At 45.2% G+C, this 20,651-nt stretch overlaps 1 protein-coding gene across 1 annotated transcript in view; it reads right to left on the reverse strand.

The window, feature by feature from the left end:
• RPA1 (replication protein A1) overlaps nucleotides 1–20,651 on the reverse strand; it is a 44,631-nt gene that overhangs the window by 3,356 nt on the left and 20,624 nt on the right. Inside the window, exons 9-15 of the mRNA XM_032788308.2 lie at nucleotides 20,466–20,534; nucleotides 20,127–20,319; nucleotides 19,228–19,367; nucleotides 13,818–13,966; nucleotides 4,224–4,356; nucleotides 2,712–2,888; nucleotides 982–1,089 (exon numbers count right to left, since the gene is read on the reverse strand). Coding sequence (XP_032644199.1) covers nucleotides 982–1,089; nucleotides 2,712–2,888; nucleotides 4,224–4,356; nucleotides 13,818–13,966; nucleotides 19,228–19,367; nucleotides 20,127–20,319; nucleotides 20,466–20,534 — 969 coding nt within the window. The remainder of the gene's footprint in view (nucleotides 1–981; nucleotides 1,090–2,711; nucleotides 2,889–4,223; nucleotides 4,357–13,817; nucleotides 13,967–19,227; nucleotides 19,368–20,126; nucleotides 20,320–20,465; nucleotides 20,535–20,651) is intronic.

Raw genomic sequence — 20,651 nt, forward strand, 5'->3', positions numbered from 1 at the left:
AGCATCAGACCTCAGTGGCGGACAGCTTAGCCACTTGCTACTATCCTTCCAAAATAAAGTCAGATTAAGTTATATAGCTGACTGCTAAAAATACGTTGCCATCCTGCGCAACAGAGTTCCTCTAAGACTTCGGGTCCAGCAACATTTAATACGTCAGTTTAATAAGCCAAGTATTTCTGAATGACCTGCTTCATGTCTGATATGAGCTTTGACATCAAAAGATCATTTTCAAGCGAAAAAGCTTTTTGGTTTTTTGGGGGGGGGGGTAATTTGGAGAGGGGAGGGAAATTGTGGTAGAAGAGAGGTATGTATACATAAAGAGAAGAAAAGACTGTCATTTTTATTAAAGCTTAAGTGGTTTATTATCAAACTATTCTAATCTGGTGAGACAGATGTCTAAAACATCTCTGCACACACTATTCAAAAAGTCATAATTTTTGTCAGGCCCACAAAACTGAATTCCACTAAGCAGCACCAGTAAAATTAGCCTCAGAATTGAGTTGATAGGAGCTTAGGCTAGTGTGAACAAGAAAGTAGGAAGACATGGGTAAAATGAGATTCCTGCTATATTTAGCAGGAATCTCTCAGATACTCCTTGTATACTCATTTCAATAAACAAAGTTCTGATCTTGCAATGAGAGCCACATGAGTGGAACCCTAGGCCTCTGCAAATCCCTGCTAAATTCAATGATGTTGTGTGTGCATATGGGGGTCTGTCCCTATAGAACTCACTGTAGGATCCAAATCTACACCCTTCAAGGGTCCTTTAGAGTCAGTGAATTGTCACAAAAGTCTAACTACAGGATCAGAAAGGACAAGAGACCTTTTTGAGGGTAGTTGTAGCATAGTGGCGCTACAGCTACCACCATAGCTTCCAAAACCCCATGTGACAAAACACATGGAAACAGAATCTTGTATACTCTAGACAGGTTTGTTTTTTTTTTAAAGTAAAGTTAAGTAAAAACAAGCTAGTTGACTCACCTTTTCTTTCAGTTCTCCCAGGAAAGCAGCATTTTGCCCAAGAATGACCTCTGCTGATTCCTGAAAACATGTCACCCACTGATTCTCCTGACAGTCTGCAATGTTCACCTATAAAGAGTCCACAGCCATTTAATCCAATTGTCTCCCACACAAGAAAACTCAAGAACAAAGGTTTATTTTACAGCTGGGGAGAGCTTTAAAATTTAAGTGAGACTGTTGCAGCCTCAAGTTCCCTGCCCTTTTGTAACTATTTGTACTCACTGGTGGATGAAGTGCAACAATCTTTTTCTTGGCAGTACAGACTGTCTAGCAACATGCTTCAACTGGAATCAAAGGGAGAGGCCAACAAGCTGGTAATTTAAACATATATGGGGGAAATGGCTGTATGCTGCCAACACACTGAAGTACTAGTGTAAGTGACAGCAGAACACAGACCATTAGCCTCAGTGCAACACAGCAATGAATGAAGTTAGCTGCAGTGAACAGGAGCTGCAGCTGCATGCAGATTGATAACAACCACACGACACTCAGGCAGGAAGGATTGCTGTACAGAAGCCTGGCCTACAGATCACATTTGGAAACTGGAACTTGATGCACAGGCTATCACAAACTTCAAAGATTTTGTTTAAGTGTCAGATGCATAGTGCTTTCAACAGAACAGCAGGGGTCTTCACTAACTCAGATGCCAACACACGTGGGAATCGACAAAGCTGGAGCTTTATTTTAGCCTGCAATCTCTATCACCACAATCAGTTCAAGAAACCAATTTGTGTCCTAATTTAATTTTAATGTCTCCATCTCAAACCAATTTGTATCCAACAAAACAGCATGCAAAAAATCACGCTACCTTGAGACTCCCACAATACCGAGCAACAACGTGGTACAAGTTAAGGACCAAACAAAATCCTTAAGTGAATTCTCTGGCTTCTGTGAAAAACAGGAGACTCAAGTGGTGTGAAATTCATGAGCACACCTCCCACATCCCCCCTACACTCCACAGTAGAAATACTAATTCATAGAGTAGTTTGTACATTTTTAGATTTTCTAATAAGATGAGTATTTCTGTTTGGAAGCACTGTTTAATGTAGTCTTTGTATTACCCAAAGTGAAATTGCAGCAATAGATCCCCTCCCAAGCAGACCCCCCAGCACAGCACTTCTAAGGGCAGGCACAACCCACTATTTTTAAAGCATTTTATAAATGTAAAGGCTGAAAAGAAACTCAATGTAAGTGGTGCAAGCAGGTGTTACAATAACAATTCTCAGACACACTATCCTGAAGCAGGTTCCATTAATGCATGAGACGCAGAACATTACCTACAAAAGAATGAACTAAATATAGGTATCAGCTGTAAAAGTGCAATTACTGCTCTCCAGAAATGCCATTTTACATTAGTTTATCTTCATAACTGAAGAGATGTGGGCCATCTAAGTTTTGCACTGCATGCCACACTTGCAAACCAGAATCAACTGGGTTAGCCTGAAACTTTTCGGAATAAAAAAAGCTTTTAACTGAAGCACCAGGAAACAAACTGCTAATCAGATCAATGAAACACTCCTAACCTGCTTGGTTAAAGCACATAAGCTGCTTAATGCCCATTTATCCACAGGACCCAAATACACTGGACCACACTGTTCTGCTGCCCCACTCTCTCAGACACAGGGGTATAATTATGTTTATATGAGGCATATGGTCAATGAGCAACACTTTCACCTAATCCTTTTACTTACCGAGAGTATCATACGATACTTGAAGTTGGGGAACTCACGATCGCATTTCTCACAGCGATACAGTCCGTTTTGTTGATCTATCACTTTCTTATTGCAGTCCTGAGAGGGACATGCCTGGTACATGCAGTTCTCTTTGCGTAGGAATACCACTGTGCCCACACAGCTAAAATAATCTGCCTGAGAGAATGAGAGAGCAACATTACCCACAAAACATTGGGATTTTTGTTTCTGAATCTAAGTTCTAAACTAATTGGAAAACATGAAAGGCCATAGCTGGATTTTTATGACTAATAGACCTCACATTTATGGGTCACTGGGACTTGCAACTCAAATCTGCTGCTGCCACTGCTCTTGGGTTCTATTAAGTTAAATGAAGTCCCTAAATCTTCATTGAACCATGTTCACAATCCTTAGTTTATAAGAATGAGCACATTTGCTTTCCCATTATCTCTAGTCAAGACTGGAGATTCACGTTCTGTTGTTCACTCACAACAACAAAATTTCATACTTTCCCCATTCTTCTTTAGAGAGTGAAATTACAAAAGGCAGAGGATCTATATATAATAGAGTGTGCTGCAAACTAACATTCAGTAAAACCACAGCCTGCAGAATAAAAGAACACAGGAACTGCCATGCCAATGGTTCATCAAGTCTAGTCTGTCTGACAGTGGCCAGCACCAGATGCTTCAGAGGAAGACATAAAAAAACTTCATAATGGGCAATTATGGAATAACCTACCTATATGAAAAGTCTCTTCCTACCCTTTAGATGTTGGTAGGTTTATGCCACGAAGCTTTAGCATTTAAATTTCAAAACCAAAAGGCAGTGTGACATCATTAACAGAGCACTGAACTGTGACTCAGACATGGGTTCTAACCCCAAAAAGAACTAGATAAATTCACGGAGGATAGGTCCCATCCATGGCTATTAGCCAGGATGGGCAGGGATGGTGTCCCTAGCCTCTGTTACCAGAAGCTGGGAATAGGCGACAGGGGATGGATCACTTGATGATTCCCTGTTCTGTTCGTTCCCTCTAGGGCACCTGACATTGGCCACTGTTGGAAGACAGGATATTGGGCTAGATGGACTTTTGGTCTGAACTAATACGGCCATCATTATGTTCTTATGTAACTCTTCCACTGACCTGCTGTGTGACCTTGGGGAAGTCACTTCACCTCTTTATACCTGTTTCTCCTCTCACAATTAGTCTTAACTATTTAGATTGAAAGCTATTTGGTCGTAGAGTGCCTCTCTTTTTTTTTTTTTTTTAAAACAGAGTCCAGAACTCTGTTGGGGATTCTAGCTGCTATTATAATATGAAAAATAAATAAGTGATATCATGAACTTCAGGATCTGGTTAACCTCTGTTCAAACTCAGTAAGATCAAAAGTTCTAACCGTCTCCACAGGTATCCCCCCTCAAGAACTGGTAACTTTAAACACCATACCTATGTAAAACCTAACTTATTTTCTATGCAGCATACACAGTTTGCATTTAATAGACCTATTTTACCTTATCTCCTTGTCCCAAATTTTCAGATTTAGCTTCATGCAACGTTTTCCAGTTGGTATTTCCTCCAGTTGTTGGTCCACCTCTCAGATCAGAGATTGAGGTACATTCCAAAAGCTGCCCTTCAGAATCAAACCTAAAAGCACAGAGATTCTTCCATTTTTGGAATGCAAACCAGCCAGACTTATCCAAAATCTTATATTTAGTTTGAAATACTTAATACAAGAGCGATTTTATCAGCGACTTCCACAGGAAACAATTACTGTACCATGTGCATATTACAGTAAAATAGAATTTTAGGATAAATTAATACTGTTTTAATTAGCATAGTATTTTATAATCTCAAAGGTGGACAAATTCTGATTTACATGTCCATAGCTTTGATGCCAGCTAGTGGCCAAACCAGGAACTGTATGCATTTTAGAAGCAGCCAGATAATATTTGCATAATTAGAATTAAATTACACACTGCAATTATCTTTCCCGCAGCTTTAAAGAAAGGCAAACAGTGTTTAATAGATCATATTTTCTTGAGCGAAAATAAGCAAATACGTCTGTTAGTGAAGCTGGTGCTACAAGCCCTGCTCAGGTGATGTTGTGATTTCAATGCAGTGGCAATTTATTTCAGCAGAAAGCTCATTTCAATTGTGTCAAACCTCCCAGAGACCACTGTCCACAAAAGGGTAGCCTCTTGCATCAATACAGCCATGACCAGTAATTGAATTACGGCACATTTGATTTGGGTAGCAAAAGCTCTCTCAAAAACCCACTAGTTATATATCCATCAAAGAAATAACAGAAGTCCACAGGAGCAGTAATGACCATTATAGGTAAGGCTGCATAAGTTTTTGATTCTAATCCCATTTTCAGCCACTCACTTTGAAGCAGAAGTTTCTCATGAAGCAGAAGTTTCAGTCTTTGCACAAAAGGGATTTTCTTCTGGTAAATTTTGAGTAATAACAGTTCAGCTATTTTTGAGAAGAATGGAACACCACTTAACTATCGTAATAAATTCTTGCAACATTTTTCTGCACAGCTCTACAGCCCAAATGATTAGGGAGTAAAAGTTGAAACCTGGCACAAAGACAGACCTCACTGAGAAGTGCTTTTGAGTGTTCTGATGAAAACTGGTTTGGATTTGACCAAGTTATAACCTGCTGAAAAAAAATAGTTACCTATCTTTTGTAACTGTTGTTCTTCGAGATGTGTTGCTTACGTCCAGTCCATTCTAAGTATGCACGCGCGCCTCCACCTGTGCGGTCGCAGAAGATTTTTGTCTTAGTGGTATCTGTAGGGTCGGCAGTGGCACTCCCTTCAGTGTCATGCTCATGCATCAGTATATCAGGTGCCACCAACCCTATGCCCTCTTGGTTCCTTCTTGCAGGCAACTCCAACAGAGGTAAAGGAAGGCAGGTAATGAAATGGACACGAGCAACACATCTCGAAGAACAACCATTGCAAAAGGTAAGTTACCGTTTTTTCCTCTTTGAGTGCTTGCTCACGTCTATTCCATTCTAGGTGATTCACATGCCGTGCCAATGGAGGTGGGTTTGGAGTTCACAGTTCTGCAGCTTGCAGCACTGCCCTGCCGAAGCCAGCATCATCCCAGGGATGTAAACTTGTGGACAGATGACCAGATAGCAGCTCTCTTGAATCGGCACCTGAGCCAGTAAGCCCACTGATGACACTTGTACTGTAGTCAAAAGCGCTTTGACTAGCGCCAGTGGAGGCACACTCAAAGCTGTATCGGATGCAGACTGTGATCTAGGCCGAAATCCTCGGAGCAGACACTGGGTGACCTTTCATCCCGTCTGCCACAGCAATGAAGAGCTGCGTTGATTTAAGGCTGTGTCCTGTCGATACAGAAGCCTAGCACCCTCCAGACCTCTGGGTGTGTAACCTGCACTCCTCTTCGGAATTATGGGGCCTCAGAAAGAAGACCAGTTAGAAAATGTCCTGGCCGGTATGAAACTGGGAGACTACCTTGGGCAGGAACACTGGGTGCGGCTGCAACTGAACCACATCCTTGTAGAACACCGAATAGGGTTGTTCTGATGTAAGTGCCCTGAGATCAGACACTCTGCGGGCGGACATAATTACCACCAGGAACTCTGCCTTCCAGGAGAGAAGGAGAAGAGTAGGATGCCAGAGATTCAAATAAAGGGCCCATGAGCCTTGACAGCGTGAGATTCAAATCTCAGAGAGGGACCAGATCCCGGATGTGTGGACAAAGACTCTCCAGACCTTTCAGGAATTAGGCCATCATGTTGTGAGCGGAGATCAACCTGCCTTGGAAGAGAGGATGGAAAGCCAAAAATAGCAGCCGGGTGGACCATGACTGACAGTGACAAGCCTTGGAGCTAGAGATGCGGGAGATAGTCCAGGATCATTTGCAGGGAGGCCTGCTGGGCTCAGAAGCGCTGATCCAAGGCCCAGCATGTAAACCTTTCCCACTTTGCCCGATAGGTCACACTGGTGGAGGGTTTTCTGCTACCCAGCAAAACCTGTTGCACTAGGGTCGAGCATTCCTGCTTGTCCACATGTAACCATGCAGCACCCACGCTGTCAAGTGCAGCATCTCCAAGTTCATGTGCAGGAGACTGCCATGATTCTGAGACAGCAGGTCCGGCCAGAGAGGGAGTCGCAGCAGCTCGGCTACTGAAAGGTCCATATCGAGGCAACTTAGGGGCTATCAGGATAACCCTTGTCCTGTTATGCTTGATTTTCACGAGGATTCTGGATCAATGACAGTGGCAGGAAGGCGTACATGAGGGCCCCTGTCCATCCCCTGGAGCAAACAAAATACATAGCATTTCCTGTTCTGGCAGGGCGCGAACAAGTTCACCTAGGGAGTCCCCCACTTCCAAAAGATCATACTGGCCGCCTCCAGATGAAGCACTCATAGCGAGACGAGAGATCCTGCTGAGGCGATCTGCTAGCACATTTTTGGTGCTGGGCAGTTGAGTGACTACCAGATAAATGGCACGCCGCACACAGAAGTGCCAAAGGTTGGGAGCTTCTTGGCAGAGGGCTGATGACCTGGCTCTACCCTGTCTGTTGATATACAGCGCGACAGTATTGTCCATCAGGACCTTCACCACTTTGCCTTTCAGGTGGGGCAAGAAGGCCTGACAGGCATGGGGAACTGCTCTGAGCTACCTGACATTAATGTAGAGGGCCAGATCATCCTGCAACTATCAGCCCTGGGAGCTCAGCTCGCCCAGTTGGGCTTCGCAGCCCAGGTCCAAAGCATCGGAGATCAGGATCAGTGATGGGGATGGGATCACAAAGGGAACACCCTGCAACACCAATCCAGCATCCTGCCACCAATTCAGGGACAAGAGGATGTGATCCAGCATCCAGACCACCAGGTCTAGATCATGTCTTTTGGAGGTGTAGACTGATGCCAGCCACACTTGCAGAAGCCAGAGGTGGAGCTGGGCATGACTGACCACATAGGCACAGGAGCCCATGTGGCCCAACGACCGCAAGCAAGTGTGAGCCGTGGTGAGCATGCAGCTCCTCACATGAGAAATCAGGTCAGACGTACTCTGAAAACGCACCTCCAGAAGAAAGGCTCTGGCTTGCGTGGAGTTGAGAATTGCTCCAATGAACTCTGTGTTGGACTGCCCTTAAGGTGGATTTTTTTCTTGTTTATCAACAGGCCCAGGTCATGGCAGGTGGAACGCACCAGATCAAGGCTTCTCTATACTTGGTTCCAGGACCTGCCCTTGATGAACCATTTTGAGATATGGAAAGACCAGGACCCCTTAACCTCTGAGGTAAGCGGCCACTGGGGCCATACATTTGGTAAAAACCCTAGGAGCCAATGAGAGGCCAAAGGGGAGCGCCGTAAATTGGAAATGGCATTCGCCCACTATAAAATGGAGGACATCTGTGACTTTGGAAGATGGAGATGTGGAAATAGGCATCCTTCAAGTCAAAAGCAGCATACCAGTCTCCCGGATCCAGGTAGGGGACAATGGAGGCCAGAGACATCATGTGAAACTTCAACTTTTTGAGAGAATTGTTGAGGTGTCACAGGTCCAGAATGGATCTGAGGCCACCTTTTGCTTTTGGAATTAGAAAGTAGTGTGAGTAGGTCCCAAGGGATCTCCTCCACCGACCCCATGCACAGGAGGTTCTCAACCTCCTGAACAAGGAGTTGCTTGTGAGAAGGGTCCCTGAAGAGAGATGGGGAGGAATGAGGGAGGGAAGGAAGGGTGACCAAAAATTGCACGGTGTAATTGTGAGACACTATGTCTAGCACCCAATGGTCTGAGGTGACTTGGGACCAGGCCGAATGGAAGGAACACAGATGGTTGAGGAATGAGCGGATGGATCCTGGACAGAGACTGGAGTATCACTCTGAACCTCAACAAGACAGCATCTGGCCCCTGGAATGTTTTGCCAGATCAGGTTGCATGGGTGAGCGGGAGGAAGAAGGGCGACAGCGGCTGAAACTAGCATCTCTGTCCCTTCTTGCAGGCCCCTGGTGAGACTGCCCAGGCCAAGGTGGCGGGGGCGGCTGTAACTGCTTCCTCGCAGGCTGCGGCATATGTATTCCCAGCGAGTGAAGGGTGGCCCTGGTGTCCTTCAGCCCACGTAGCTTCGCTTCAGTCTGGTCTGAAAAGAGACTGTTCCCATCAAATGGGAGGTCTTGGATGGAGGTCTGCATTTCCTAGGAGAGATCAGCAGTCTGAAGCTGGGGGAGGGGTAGCTCAGTGGTTTGAGCACTGGCCTGCTAAACCCAGGGTTGTGAGTTCAATCCTTGAGGGGGGCACTTAGGGATCTGGGGCAAAAATTGGTCCTTCTAGTGAAGGCAGGGGGCTGGACTCAATGACCTTTCAAGGTCTCTTCCAGTTCTAGGAGATTGGTATATCTCCAATTTTTATTTTTTTTTTTGAAGCCAGGAGCTGCACCTCATCACCATCATCAATGCAACCACCCTAGCTGCCGAGTCCGCCACATCGCATGCCATCTGAAGGGAGCACCTGGTGACCACAGTGCTCTCCTCCTCACCAAAGTGCCAAATTCTTGGGTCAAACCCTGTGGAAGGGACTGCTTGAACTTATGAAGGGAGTCCCATAACTTGAAGTTGTAACAGCCCAAGGGAACCTGATGGTTTGCCACCCGGAACTGCAAACTGTCCATCAAATAAATTTTCTCACAGATTCAACTGTTTAACCTCTTTATTCTTGAGAGTCAAACTGGTATGCCTCTCCTTGTCTCTTTCGTTAGCCGCAGAGACCACAAGTGAGCCTGGGAGCAGGTGAGTATACAAGTACTCAAACCCCTTGGCCGGGACAAAGAACTTCTTTTCAGCCCTCTTTGAAGTGGGAGGAATGAATTTGCCAGAGAGCACTGGCAATCTTAAGGATACCATCATGCACCGATAGTGCAACATGGGTTGGAGTGGAGCAGACAGAATGTTAAACAAGATGTCCATCTGCTCAGCCATTTCCTCCACTTCCAGGGCCAAGTTCTCAACCACCTGGAACATCAGGCTCTGCTGAGTCTTGAAATTGTCCAGCGGGTTTGCCCTCGAGGGACCCGCAACTGCCTCCTTTGGGGACGAGGACGATGACTGCACCACCAGGGGAGGTTCCAGGGCATCTTCCCCCACGGGGGAGGAAGGCTTAGGGGGTGAGTGTTGTTCCTTCTGCTTCAACCACCATGCATGCCCTCTGCACCAAGCCCGGTGCCACCAGCTGCTGCTCTGAGGCAACAGCCGATGAGTGGTGAGAAAGGAGCATCGCCACAACTGGCATTCCCTTTGTGCCCCAATAATGCCACTGCATCATCCACTGGCTGTGCTGCTGAGTTGGAAATGTCAACGTACGCTCACGTGCCCATTTGCATGGGTGCAGACTAAGTGAGGGGCTGAACTGGGCTTCAGTGCAAGAGAATCCCATTCCATTGACCACGGTGGGGCTGTTGACACCTGGGTCTGCTTGCTGACCATTGCCTTTGGGGACCGGTGCCCGGAGCAAGGTGATCAGTGCCGGGGCAACTGGAGAGGCAATGGGGAGCTCTCCCACGATGCAGACGACCAGAACCTGTGCCGAAAGGATGATCGGTGGAAGGGGGAGCAGCGTCGCACCATCTTGCTCTAGGCAATCTGCGTTGAGACAGCGGCGACCATGAACATGGTGCTGGTGACCGAGGATGAGCCCCGAAGCATCCGGGCTGCGACTCTGGTGACCTGCGGTGCAGAGGTGGAGAGCACTGCTTTATCTCAAGGGATCAGCGACACTCCACTGCCCCAAGGGGTCTTAGTGGCTGGCTTGCCGTTGTGGGGAGCCTTTGCCAGTTCCGGGGGCACATGCTGGATTGGCAGCATGGGCTGAGGCCTGCGCCAGAGAAGCCTGTGAAGGCGTTGGTGCTACCAGGTTTTTTGGTCCAATGCTGCTCCTGGGAGTCGGTGGTGGGACCTTTCATGGGACGAAGAGCCCCGGCTAGGGGGACAGTGCGAGTGCATGGATCTGGAGTGGCCAGGAAGCATGAAGCGGGTCCTTTGCTGGACGGCTCCTGGCCCTTTTTGCTTGGTGCCAGGGAGCCATGTTCTTTAGTCGTCGTTTTGGGCACCAGCGAAAGGGAACAGTACTGGGAATGCACTGAGCACCGAGGCAGAGGTACTCAGCGAGTCCTGGTGGGGCTGCACAGAGGCCAGAGAAAAGGCGGACTCCATGAGGAGAGCCGATAGCCAAATATCCCACTCCTTTTGTGTGCTGGGACAGAAGTTCTTACAAATTTGGCACGTCTCTAATGTGTCACTCCCCATAGCACTTGAGGCAGCTGCTATGGGGGTCACTTATAGGCATAGGCCTGTTGCAGACCACGCAGGGCTTAAACCCGGGAGACCGGGGCATGCACTGCCTAGGGCAAAGTCCCCGCTGGGACCCTAACTGCTAACTATTAACTACACTTAACTACTTAACACTAAGTGATATGAACAAAACTATTTACAAGGCCTTAAGGTTTGAAGACAGTAAATGAAAATCGCTAGCCCTTGCAATGCAAGGGAAGGCGCGGCAACCAACCACTACGAGCAGTAAGAAGGAACTGAGAGGGCATAGGGTCGGCTGAGCCTGATATACTGGTGCACGAGTGCGACACTCAATGGGGTTCCACTGGCGACCCTACGGACACTGCTAAGGCAAAAATCTCCAACGACCATGCACGTGGGTGCGTGCACACCTAGAATGGAATCAATGTGAGCAAGCACTCAAAGAAGAACTGCACTTTGCATACAATTCTCTTCCTGAGCTTATGAAGTATGCAGCTAAGGCAGTTGCAGCACTCAATATGTGCATGACTAACTTAGTTGCAGACTGAAAACTGGACTGAAATCACGCAGGGCTGAGGTAAGGGCTTTTTACGAAGCCTTGCCTCAACCTATGTGCACTTTGAATGGGGCTGAGGGAGGCCTCAGAGGGGAACTGAAGTCTTGGGAAGAGGAGACTTGAAAGCCTGGGAGTCACTGAAATGGAACTCAAGTGTATTGCATAAAAAAGCAAATGCACCCTGTACATAGTTTTCCAAAGTAACTGGTATCAATTCACAAGGCTCCCAAGCCCTTACTCCAAGCCTCTTCCAAAGGCACATCTTCTCCAAGCTTCCCTCAAATATTAAAGTAAGTCTAAAAACAGACGGATGGTGCCAAGTGGGAGAATCAGAGGTTGAGTTATGACCCTATCTGTCTCCACCCTCAAGGTCAGAAGAGGCTGAGAGCAGGATGGTGAACGACCATCACTTCATGCTCCAGCAACCGCAGCCAGGTGACAAGTGGCACTGACAGACAAAACCCATTCTCTGATGGAGGGAAGGACATTATGATCTTGAACTAACAAAAATCTATAACTCTCAAAAAAGATATTATTTAGGATTCTGATATTCCAGACCCAGGAAACTGAAAAGCTGAAGTAATTATTAGTGTTTATCTTCCCATCCCTGAGGAACTGCTGTGCATTGTTACTTTAACGTACTGTTTGTTTAGCTTTTCTTAGGGAGGAAAGGGTCTCCAGTTCATTTGGGAGGCCATGCACTCTTCTCTGTACTGAAAGGTCTTATGACTTTCAGTACAGTGCAACACAGACATCAGACTAAACCATCACAATACGTGGCTATGTTAGTGTAAACACTAATTTCAAGAGCTCTAAGTTACTGTCCATAGGCAACCACCCATGAAATATTAACGCTGGTGAAGCATGAGAAAAAGCCAACTATCAGGAAGATCTAGTAGGTCATATAATGGGCTAACTTGCTCCAAGTTTTTTTTAAGCAGCCTAAAGTACAGTGCCAAATACACTATTCTCCGCCATGTTGCTCAATATTAGTTATGTTTATTTAAAGGTAGCAATTCCATCAGCCAGGGGATGGGGGGTGGGGGGTTAAGCTTCTCATCCTCACCTTTCAGACTGCACACCTCTGCTCTCCCCTATATCTTTGATCTCATTTCTTACTTTTTACCCTCTCCTCTTCCATCATGCTCATTTTCACACTTTTTTCCATGGTGGGCCCTCCACCAGGCTCCCACTCCTTTAAAATTCCTCCTCAAACCTCACTTATTGTACAGAGCCCACAAACATGAGCCTACATTTACATTAAAACAAACAAAAACATGCATCTTAAGATAGAGCCCTCTTCCACATTCCCCAGTGGGTCTGATGCTCGCTGCCTACTAGAGCGTAACCCCCTTGAAGGAAGGGCTATGTCTGTATCTGGTACAGACTGAGCATGCTGACAGCACTTTGTAAAAAACAGCATCTAATGAAAATCAGAGCAGTATCTGAACCTCGGAACCATTAATGATTTTATTCTCAACAGTCCTGTGAGGTATGGAAGTATCTCATTTTACAGGTGAGAAATGGAGGCACAGCGTAGATTAAGTGACTTGTGCAAGATCGCATAGGGAGTGTATGACTGAGCCAGGCATTGAATCCAGGATCTCAGCCCCAGTCCAGTGCCTCATCCACTAGATCCTTCCTACCGTTGTAGTTTCCTCTTACCAGTGCTTGTAATCTAGCAGCATTAGGGGAACCTCTGGAAATACATTACTTTGCTGACAAAGATCTGATGTTATTTTGTTATACCATAAAAGGCATCTAAAAATGGAAAAGGAGACTGCAATACAACAAAATCTTTCAAGAATCAAAACTATTCCTCCCACTCACATTAGCTGAACCCATATAAGATCCTGCAGAGTGGACAAAGCTCGTGGAAGAAAAACACTCTCTCAGGTAAAACCCATAGAAGCAGAGTTGCTAAAAGTCTGATTTCATGCTGCCTTCCAAGGATCTGGGTCAACACACACCACTTCCACTCTAATTGCTTCTTCTCCAATTTCTTCTTAGTTTGCTATAGGATTACAGGTTTGTCAGTTTAAGAATTTTAAAACCAACCTCTCAAAGGCCATAATGCCTCCAAGAGAAATAGAAACTGTTCTATTTAGAACCCAAATCCCATGGTTCCTTTCTTAATGCTCTATAGACTGCTCACATGTGGATTACAGGAGTAAAACAAGAACAGAATCCTCAACAAGATAAAGTCAAGCAATAGGCAGTCCCCTCTATTCAACACAAGTACACAATCATACCATCCTCGGAGCTTAAATGCCTCTGGACTATCTGGGTTCACCACGACCGTACTCGAGGCCAGAACAGAGAGACTCCGGCCACCGAAATCAGAGACTCTGGCTCCTTTGATGGCTACCACAGGTTGTCTAGAACCATCAAATCTTTCAGCCTGTGAAAACACAAAAAACATTAATGGCCTAATGTGGCAGCTCACCTCAGTTCATAATTCATAGATCATGACTAAACAGGCCCAAACTAGACCAGACTATCTAGCTGTATTTATGAGGTACAGCTAGGTCATTAAGCCTTTGAAAATGGGCTATTAATCATTGTTTAAAGGATTTTTGTATCCCCAATTGCCAATCTCAGGGAATGCAGGAAGTCCCCAAACCCTAGTGTGTACGCATTTAACTGGAGAAAAATGTTTGGAAAGGGAGAGTTGCTGCCCTGGATCAGAAAAGACTTAACCTGAGGGTGATCTCACTCTAGACAGTAACATGCTGACAGGAAGACCTGAGTGGTCAGAGAAATGATTGCTTTCAGGAGATGCAAGCTACTTACTTTTTTTTTTTTTTTGTCCTCTAGCAAAACTGAGACTGCCTTATCTATTTTAGCTTATGAGAAGCGTAAATCTGGATATATTAAGCAAACATTTTTTCTTTTAATTTCATTTTCTCAGTTTAACTGAAACAAAATTTATTAAGATCAATGTCATCTGGGCACTTTCACAGAAACATCCCCAAAGAGAAGAGAACCCCATACCCTTCAGCAGCTCTGTTTAGAGATTAAGAAGTTTCTAGAACCTAGAGCCTCAGACAAGGAACAACTCCCAGGAAGTCGTGTTGTCATCACGTTGTGGTGGGTGAACACAAGGGGAGAAGCTGAAAGATTGAGACTAGAGTTGGCAATGGTGTTGGTCACATCCACCATACTCAAAGAGACCATGAACCATTCTTTCACATACTCATCCTTGGGGGTAGATAACAGGGTGGGGGTTTTTTGTTTTGTTTTATTTTACTATTGTAAAAAACTTAAATCAGATTTTTTTTAATTTAAATCAAATACAGGTTTATTCTTCAAAATAAAGCCTGTTTAAAATTAAATTTAAAACAGACACCCTGTGTTATCAATTTAAATCATTTAAATTAAATATAAAAAATAATAAGCAGTGCATATTTGCTGGCAAGTTTTAAAGAAAGTCAAACAATTGTACTGGTGGAAGTCATTGACTTAGCACCAGGAACTAGGTGAACGTGGTGCTGGTGACGGAGGATGAGCCCCAGAGCATCTGGGCTGCGACTCTGGCAACCTGCGGTGCAGAGGTGGAGAGCACTGCTTTGTCTCAAGGGATCTGCAGCCCTCCACTGCCCCAAGGGGTCTTAGCGGCTGGCTTGCCCTCATGGGGAGCCTTTGCCAGTTCCAGGGGCACATGCTGCTGTTTAGGCTTTTGACAACAGTAACCTCTTTTGCAGGTGCGGAGGGAATATCTTCTTCATATCAGTTTGTTCAATTAGTTCAGTTCAATGACTAGTTCATTAAAAGTTAAGAAACCAGTTGTGAGTTGAAAAAGCAGGAAAACTTCATTTTTATTCATAGATTGGAAGAAGAAAGGAAGTGCAAGAAGACAAGGGTGTTGGAGCCTTCCCAAAAGTAGGTGGGTGGGATGGGGGCCCCACCTCCTTCCCCTGCAGGTCCTGCCCCTTCCCCCCTTCCTGGAGTGGGGGCAAAAGCAGCCACCTGCCCGTGTCCCTGCCCTGGGCAGGTGGAGGGACCCAGGCTCACCACAGCTGTTTGTGCAACTCTCCTTGACCCAGCTCCAGCCAGGGCCTCGGAGCCACAGCTCGGCCATGATAAGAGGTGCATGGGCAGCCACGGCTGACCCTCCACCTACCTGTGGTGAGGGGGCCCTGCCGAGAGCAGTCCCCTGCCCATGACACGCCCCCTGGGCCCTCCACCCAGGGCAGGTGGAGAGTCCATGGCTCCCCAAGCTGCCCGCCCAGCTCTTACCATGGCAGGGCAGCGGCTCCAAGGCCTCCCATCCGAGCCAGAGCCACATGGGCAGCTGTGGTGAGCCGGAGTGGAGCTGCAAACCCTCCACCTCTACCCTTCCCTGGGCTAGGAGGGGAACCCAAGGTATGATGGGCTGGAAGCTGCTCTAAGCTCCCCCGCACCACAGGCAGGTTGAGTGTCTGCAAGGCTCCCGCAGCTGGCCAGGCTCCAAGCTGGTCTGGTCAGGGGTGGAGTCTTGGGGAGAAGAGGAAGGGAATGGGACAGGGTCCGCCCTGGCAAAAATTGGAAGGGCTTTCGCTCTCCTGGGCCCCCCTGGTTCCAGTGCCACTGCAAGAGAATGAAATCTACTAGTTTCAAAATCTTGAAAGGCATGGTGACCAGAAAGAATCACTTCAGTTCACTAGCTACAGATGAATATTTATCACAATTAATATGAACCATCAGGGGGAAGGGACACACATTAGAATAGGGAAAGAACAGGTTAAAGACCATTTAGATAATTAGATGGATTCCAATTAACAAGACTTGATTAAATTCACCCTAGGGTACTTAAAGAACTAGCTAAAGCTATCTCAGGACCTTTACTGATTATCTTCAAGAACTCATGGAAAATGGGTGAGGTCCTAGGGGACTGGACAAGAGGAAATACAGTAAATATCCGTGTTCCTCCTAATTTTTCCCACCCACGTGCAGAATGAATTTTATGTGCACCAATATGGAGGTGATATGTGACACATCACCTTCATATTGGTGCTCGTATCAAAATTCATGTGGTGGGGGTGGGGCCAAAGGAGTCAGAGCATGGAAGGGGGCTTCGGGCTGGGGCAGAGGGTTGGGGTGCAGGTGGTAAGGGATTTGGTTCTCCGGGGTTATGGAGGGGAGAGAGAACTCCCCTCGCAGCAGCACCTGGGCTGGGAGAGAGAGGCGCCTCTCCCAGCCGTGGGAACTCTGGGGCTAGGGCCGCAGGATAGGTGCCCCTCCCCCAGCAGGTCTTGGCCTGGGGAAGGCCGTGCCAGGGCAGGGCCACCCCGGCTGTGCCGGGGTCCAGACTGCTCCAGGGTCAGGTCAGGATCCCCCAGTTGGGTCCGGGTCGCTCCGGGGTCAGGCTGGGCTGCTCTGGCCGGCCCAGTCCACCCTCCTCTGGCCGTGCCTAGGGCACCCCTTCTCCAGCAGGTCCCTGAGTGGGTTCCTTGAGCACCTGCACGGCACTAAATAGGCTGCTGCGCAGCTGCACAGCTTATAAGGAACTTAGGTACCTATCTTTAATAAGGGGAACAAAGAGGGACAGGAAATTATAGGCCAGTCAGCCTAATTTCAATACTTGGAAACACATAGAAACAAAATTATTAAAACAATCTGTATCCCTGGAGGACAATACAGTGATAAGAAATTGCCAGTGTGGATTTGTCAAGAACAAATCATGCCAAACTAACCTATTTATCTTCTTTGATAGGATTGCTGGCCTAGTGGATAGGAGGAAGTAGTAGGTGTCATCTTGATTTTAGTAAGGATTTTGACAGTCCTACATACATTTTCATGAAAAAATTAGGGAAATATGGTCTAGATGAAATCACTAAAAGATGGGTGCATAACTAGTTGGAAGACCATACTCAGAGAGTAAAAACAATGAGGAGTCCTTGTGGCACCTTAGAGACTAAAATTTATTTGGGCTCCTCATTGTTTTTACTGATACAGACTAACGCGGCTACCCCTCTGAAACCTGTCATCACTCAAAGAGTAGGTATCCATGGTTTGCCGTCAAATTGGGAGGACGAATCTACTGAGGTCCTGCAGAAATCTGTCCTGAGTCCAGTACCATTGAATCTTTTCATTCATGACTTGGATAATAGAGTGGAGAGTATGCTTACAAAATTAAAATATGCTTATAAACATTGAGGTCGCTTCCAACTCTACATTTATATGATTCTATAATTCTTCCTTTATTAAAGAATGATTTATGAAATAGAAAACATGTTTTGATAAGCTTTTTTTCCTTATGTATCCAGCACATACGATATTTTTAACTAATAAAAAAATTAAAATGATGCACATTCTTAATTGAAATTGAATTTCCATCTAACACAGAGCTTTACACAAAGCACAAGTAAAAAAAAAAAAATTAATCTAGTAAAGAAATACATCGTCCACCAACAATAGCAATAACAAAAATATAAAAATATAAGAATCTGAATAAATGTAACAAACTATAGAATTGGGTATTGGTAAAGTGTATCTTCCTTAGTAGCAAAAAGAAGCACAAAATTTAGAGTACAGGCTAAATTTAGTTACAAACTAACATGCTATAATTGTTACCAACCAATGAGAATCAACTTTTTTATGACAATAACTCAAAGTATAAATGCAAAACATGACTAAAGATTGATCATTTAAAAGAAGATTTCCTGCTTGCTGATTTAAATCATGATTAAAATTGATGATTAAAAATCAATCCACCCCACCAACCCCAATATTCAGTCGTGCCAAAAAATTGCAGTACAAGACAAGGATTGAAGACAGTGAGTGCTTATATTCAAGAGATCCTGCCAGATCACACAGGTCACAGATCTCTGCCTGCAGCAGCAGACTTGCCATTCACTACCCATATTGTGCCCCTCTCCTCCCTCTCAGCTTGCTCATCCTCTCCAGTCTGTGGCAGAAAACAGTTTCAATTCATGTTTATAGCTGCACAAAAGGGCTATTTGCATGGAGTTAACATTTAGCTCTTCTGTGGCACCTTCCATCAGAGAAGCTGTGTGACTTCTGAACATCTAGCCTCAAAAGAATCTTTGTCAGGTAGATCAGAATCATATCCATTTTACATACAGGAAACTGGGGCACAGATCAACAAGAGCCTACCATATTGCTAGAAAACAACAACGTGACTTGTTCAAGGCCACATCAGACATTTATGGCAATGCTTAAAATTGAGCCCATGTCCCCCAAACCCCAGTTCAAATGTATTCATTAGCTGTTTATTCCTGCTAGCTTTCTGAGGTTGACTCCTCCTCACAACCCTACAAGCACTGGTTTTAGTCAGGGTTCCAAGGACCCTGCCCTACAAATAAACCTTAACTCTGCTTGAACCTTTGGTCATAGAGCTCTTGCTTGATCAAGCAGCAGCTCACCTGGAGCTAATGCTGACATTGGATTCCTGAATCAGAAGCCTGTTTATCTTCAGACCCTGACAGACATGATGCACAGTGTTGCTCAAAACTACATCAGATCAGCCACGGTATAAAGTTATTTTGGAGAAAGGCTAACAATGTCAGAACAGAGTAAAGCCAAAATAAAACTTTTGCCCTCAGTACTGAGATGCATCCGCTCCCTTAGCCCAGGACTATTACCTGCCTCAGGTGACATACCATACCCAGTCTTCTTTTTATATATCTGAAAATTCAGAACAGGTAACAGGGTACTTACCTCATCTCCCCACAGAGTAGCTGTCACCATCTTCCCAGATCTATCCATCAAATGCACATTCCTCTTGGACACCTCTCTATTACTAGATTTCACTGTAATTTTAGAGATGTCTTCATAGCTCTTACAGATTCCAATTATGTCTGAAAAATAGGCATAATTCAGTCAAAATTACTTGAAGGTCATGGCTGGGGCAGATAAGCAAAGACTGCATGGGAAGAACTTGCACATAGGTAGCATCAGATTACATCTTGTCAGGTTCTAAATCACTATTAAAATTCTTAAAAGTCTAAAACCTGGGAACCCTGTATATTAAAGTAGAAAGGCTATTAGAGAAAGAAAAATCCATTACATCTTTGCAATACTATTTTGTTGATGAATTTAGTGTTCATGAAAGTAAGGGACTCACCGTACCAGGCAGATTAAGATTTTGTGAAATCTTCTCTCCTACCACTTTATAAAATGGAATTTATTCTCACCTTGCAGCACCACTTTCTGTTCCAGTAAGAGGATCCCTTAAGCAAGGGATTGTAAAGTGGCTATTATGCAGACAAGCATCTGCTAAGAACTATGATGAGGACCCCAAAGTCATTTTCATTTGGCAACTCAAACATGTTTGGGGACTTTAGAAGTGATAAACTCGTGCAACGTGTTCTCTAATCTCTATATTGCTTTGAACTTGGGCATCCATCTCTAAAGCTCCTACCAGCGAGACGAGCAAAAGTAATTACCTCAGGCGTTTCTAGGGGGTACCCACCACTGCAGTACTTGAGTGTCAAATGTCTAACAGAGAAAGTATCAATCGCATAGCACTATAGGTTTCTTCATCTGCTCCTCAAGTATTTGGTACAAGACGACTAATTTTAAGCCTCATGGCTTCCCATCTTGCGATACAGACTCACCGACAATTGAGTCTTTGCATGTGTTCTCCAAGTTAGAGATGGGCACAAACTCAAACTGAACCGAAGGAAGGTGCTGAGCATCCTCACAGGGTACAACAGAAGTCTCATTATGGAATGTGATCTCATAGTCATTTTTCACAGCTGTGTACTGCTTGTTAGCTGTCTTCAGATGACCTTTGGTGAAGTAATACACCTACAGGAGAAGGAGAAGTGATGAAACATAGGATACACCTGCACTGAAATGCTGCAAATGGCTTACGTTCACATTAAACAACCCTATATACTCTATGAACACCTCTTTTTGGCTCATATCTATTTATAAAATAAATGATACTGTACCTTGTTCAATTCAATGAGGGGAAAGAACTTGTCCACTTGATCATTGAAAGCAGTAGCTCTAATTTCACCCTGCAGGAAAGTGCAAAAGCCAGTTAGAAGTAAAATTCAGCACACACAATCTTTCCAATATAAAAGTGGCACCATTTCTACAGATGTGGAATGCTCTGTAGGGGTCACTCCAGGCAC

The sequence above is a fragment of the Chelonoidis abingdonii genome, chromosome 20, assembly GCF_003597395.2.
Source record: "Chelonoidis abingdonii isolate Lonesome George chromosome 20, CheloAbing_2.0, whole genome shotgun sequence".
Lineage (NCBI taxonomy): Eukaryota > Metazoa > Chordata > Testudines > Testudinidae > Chelonoidis > Chelonoidis abingdonii.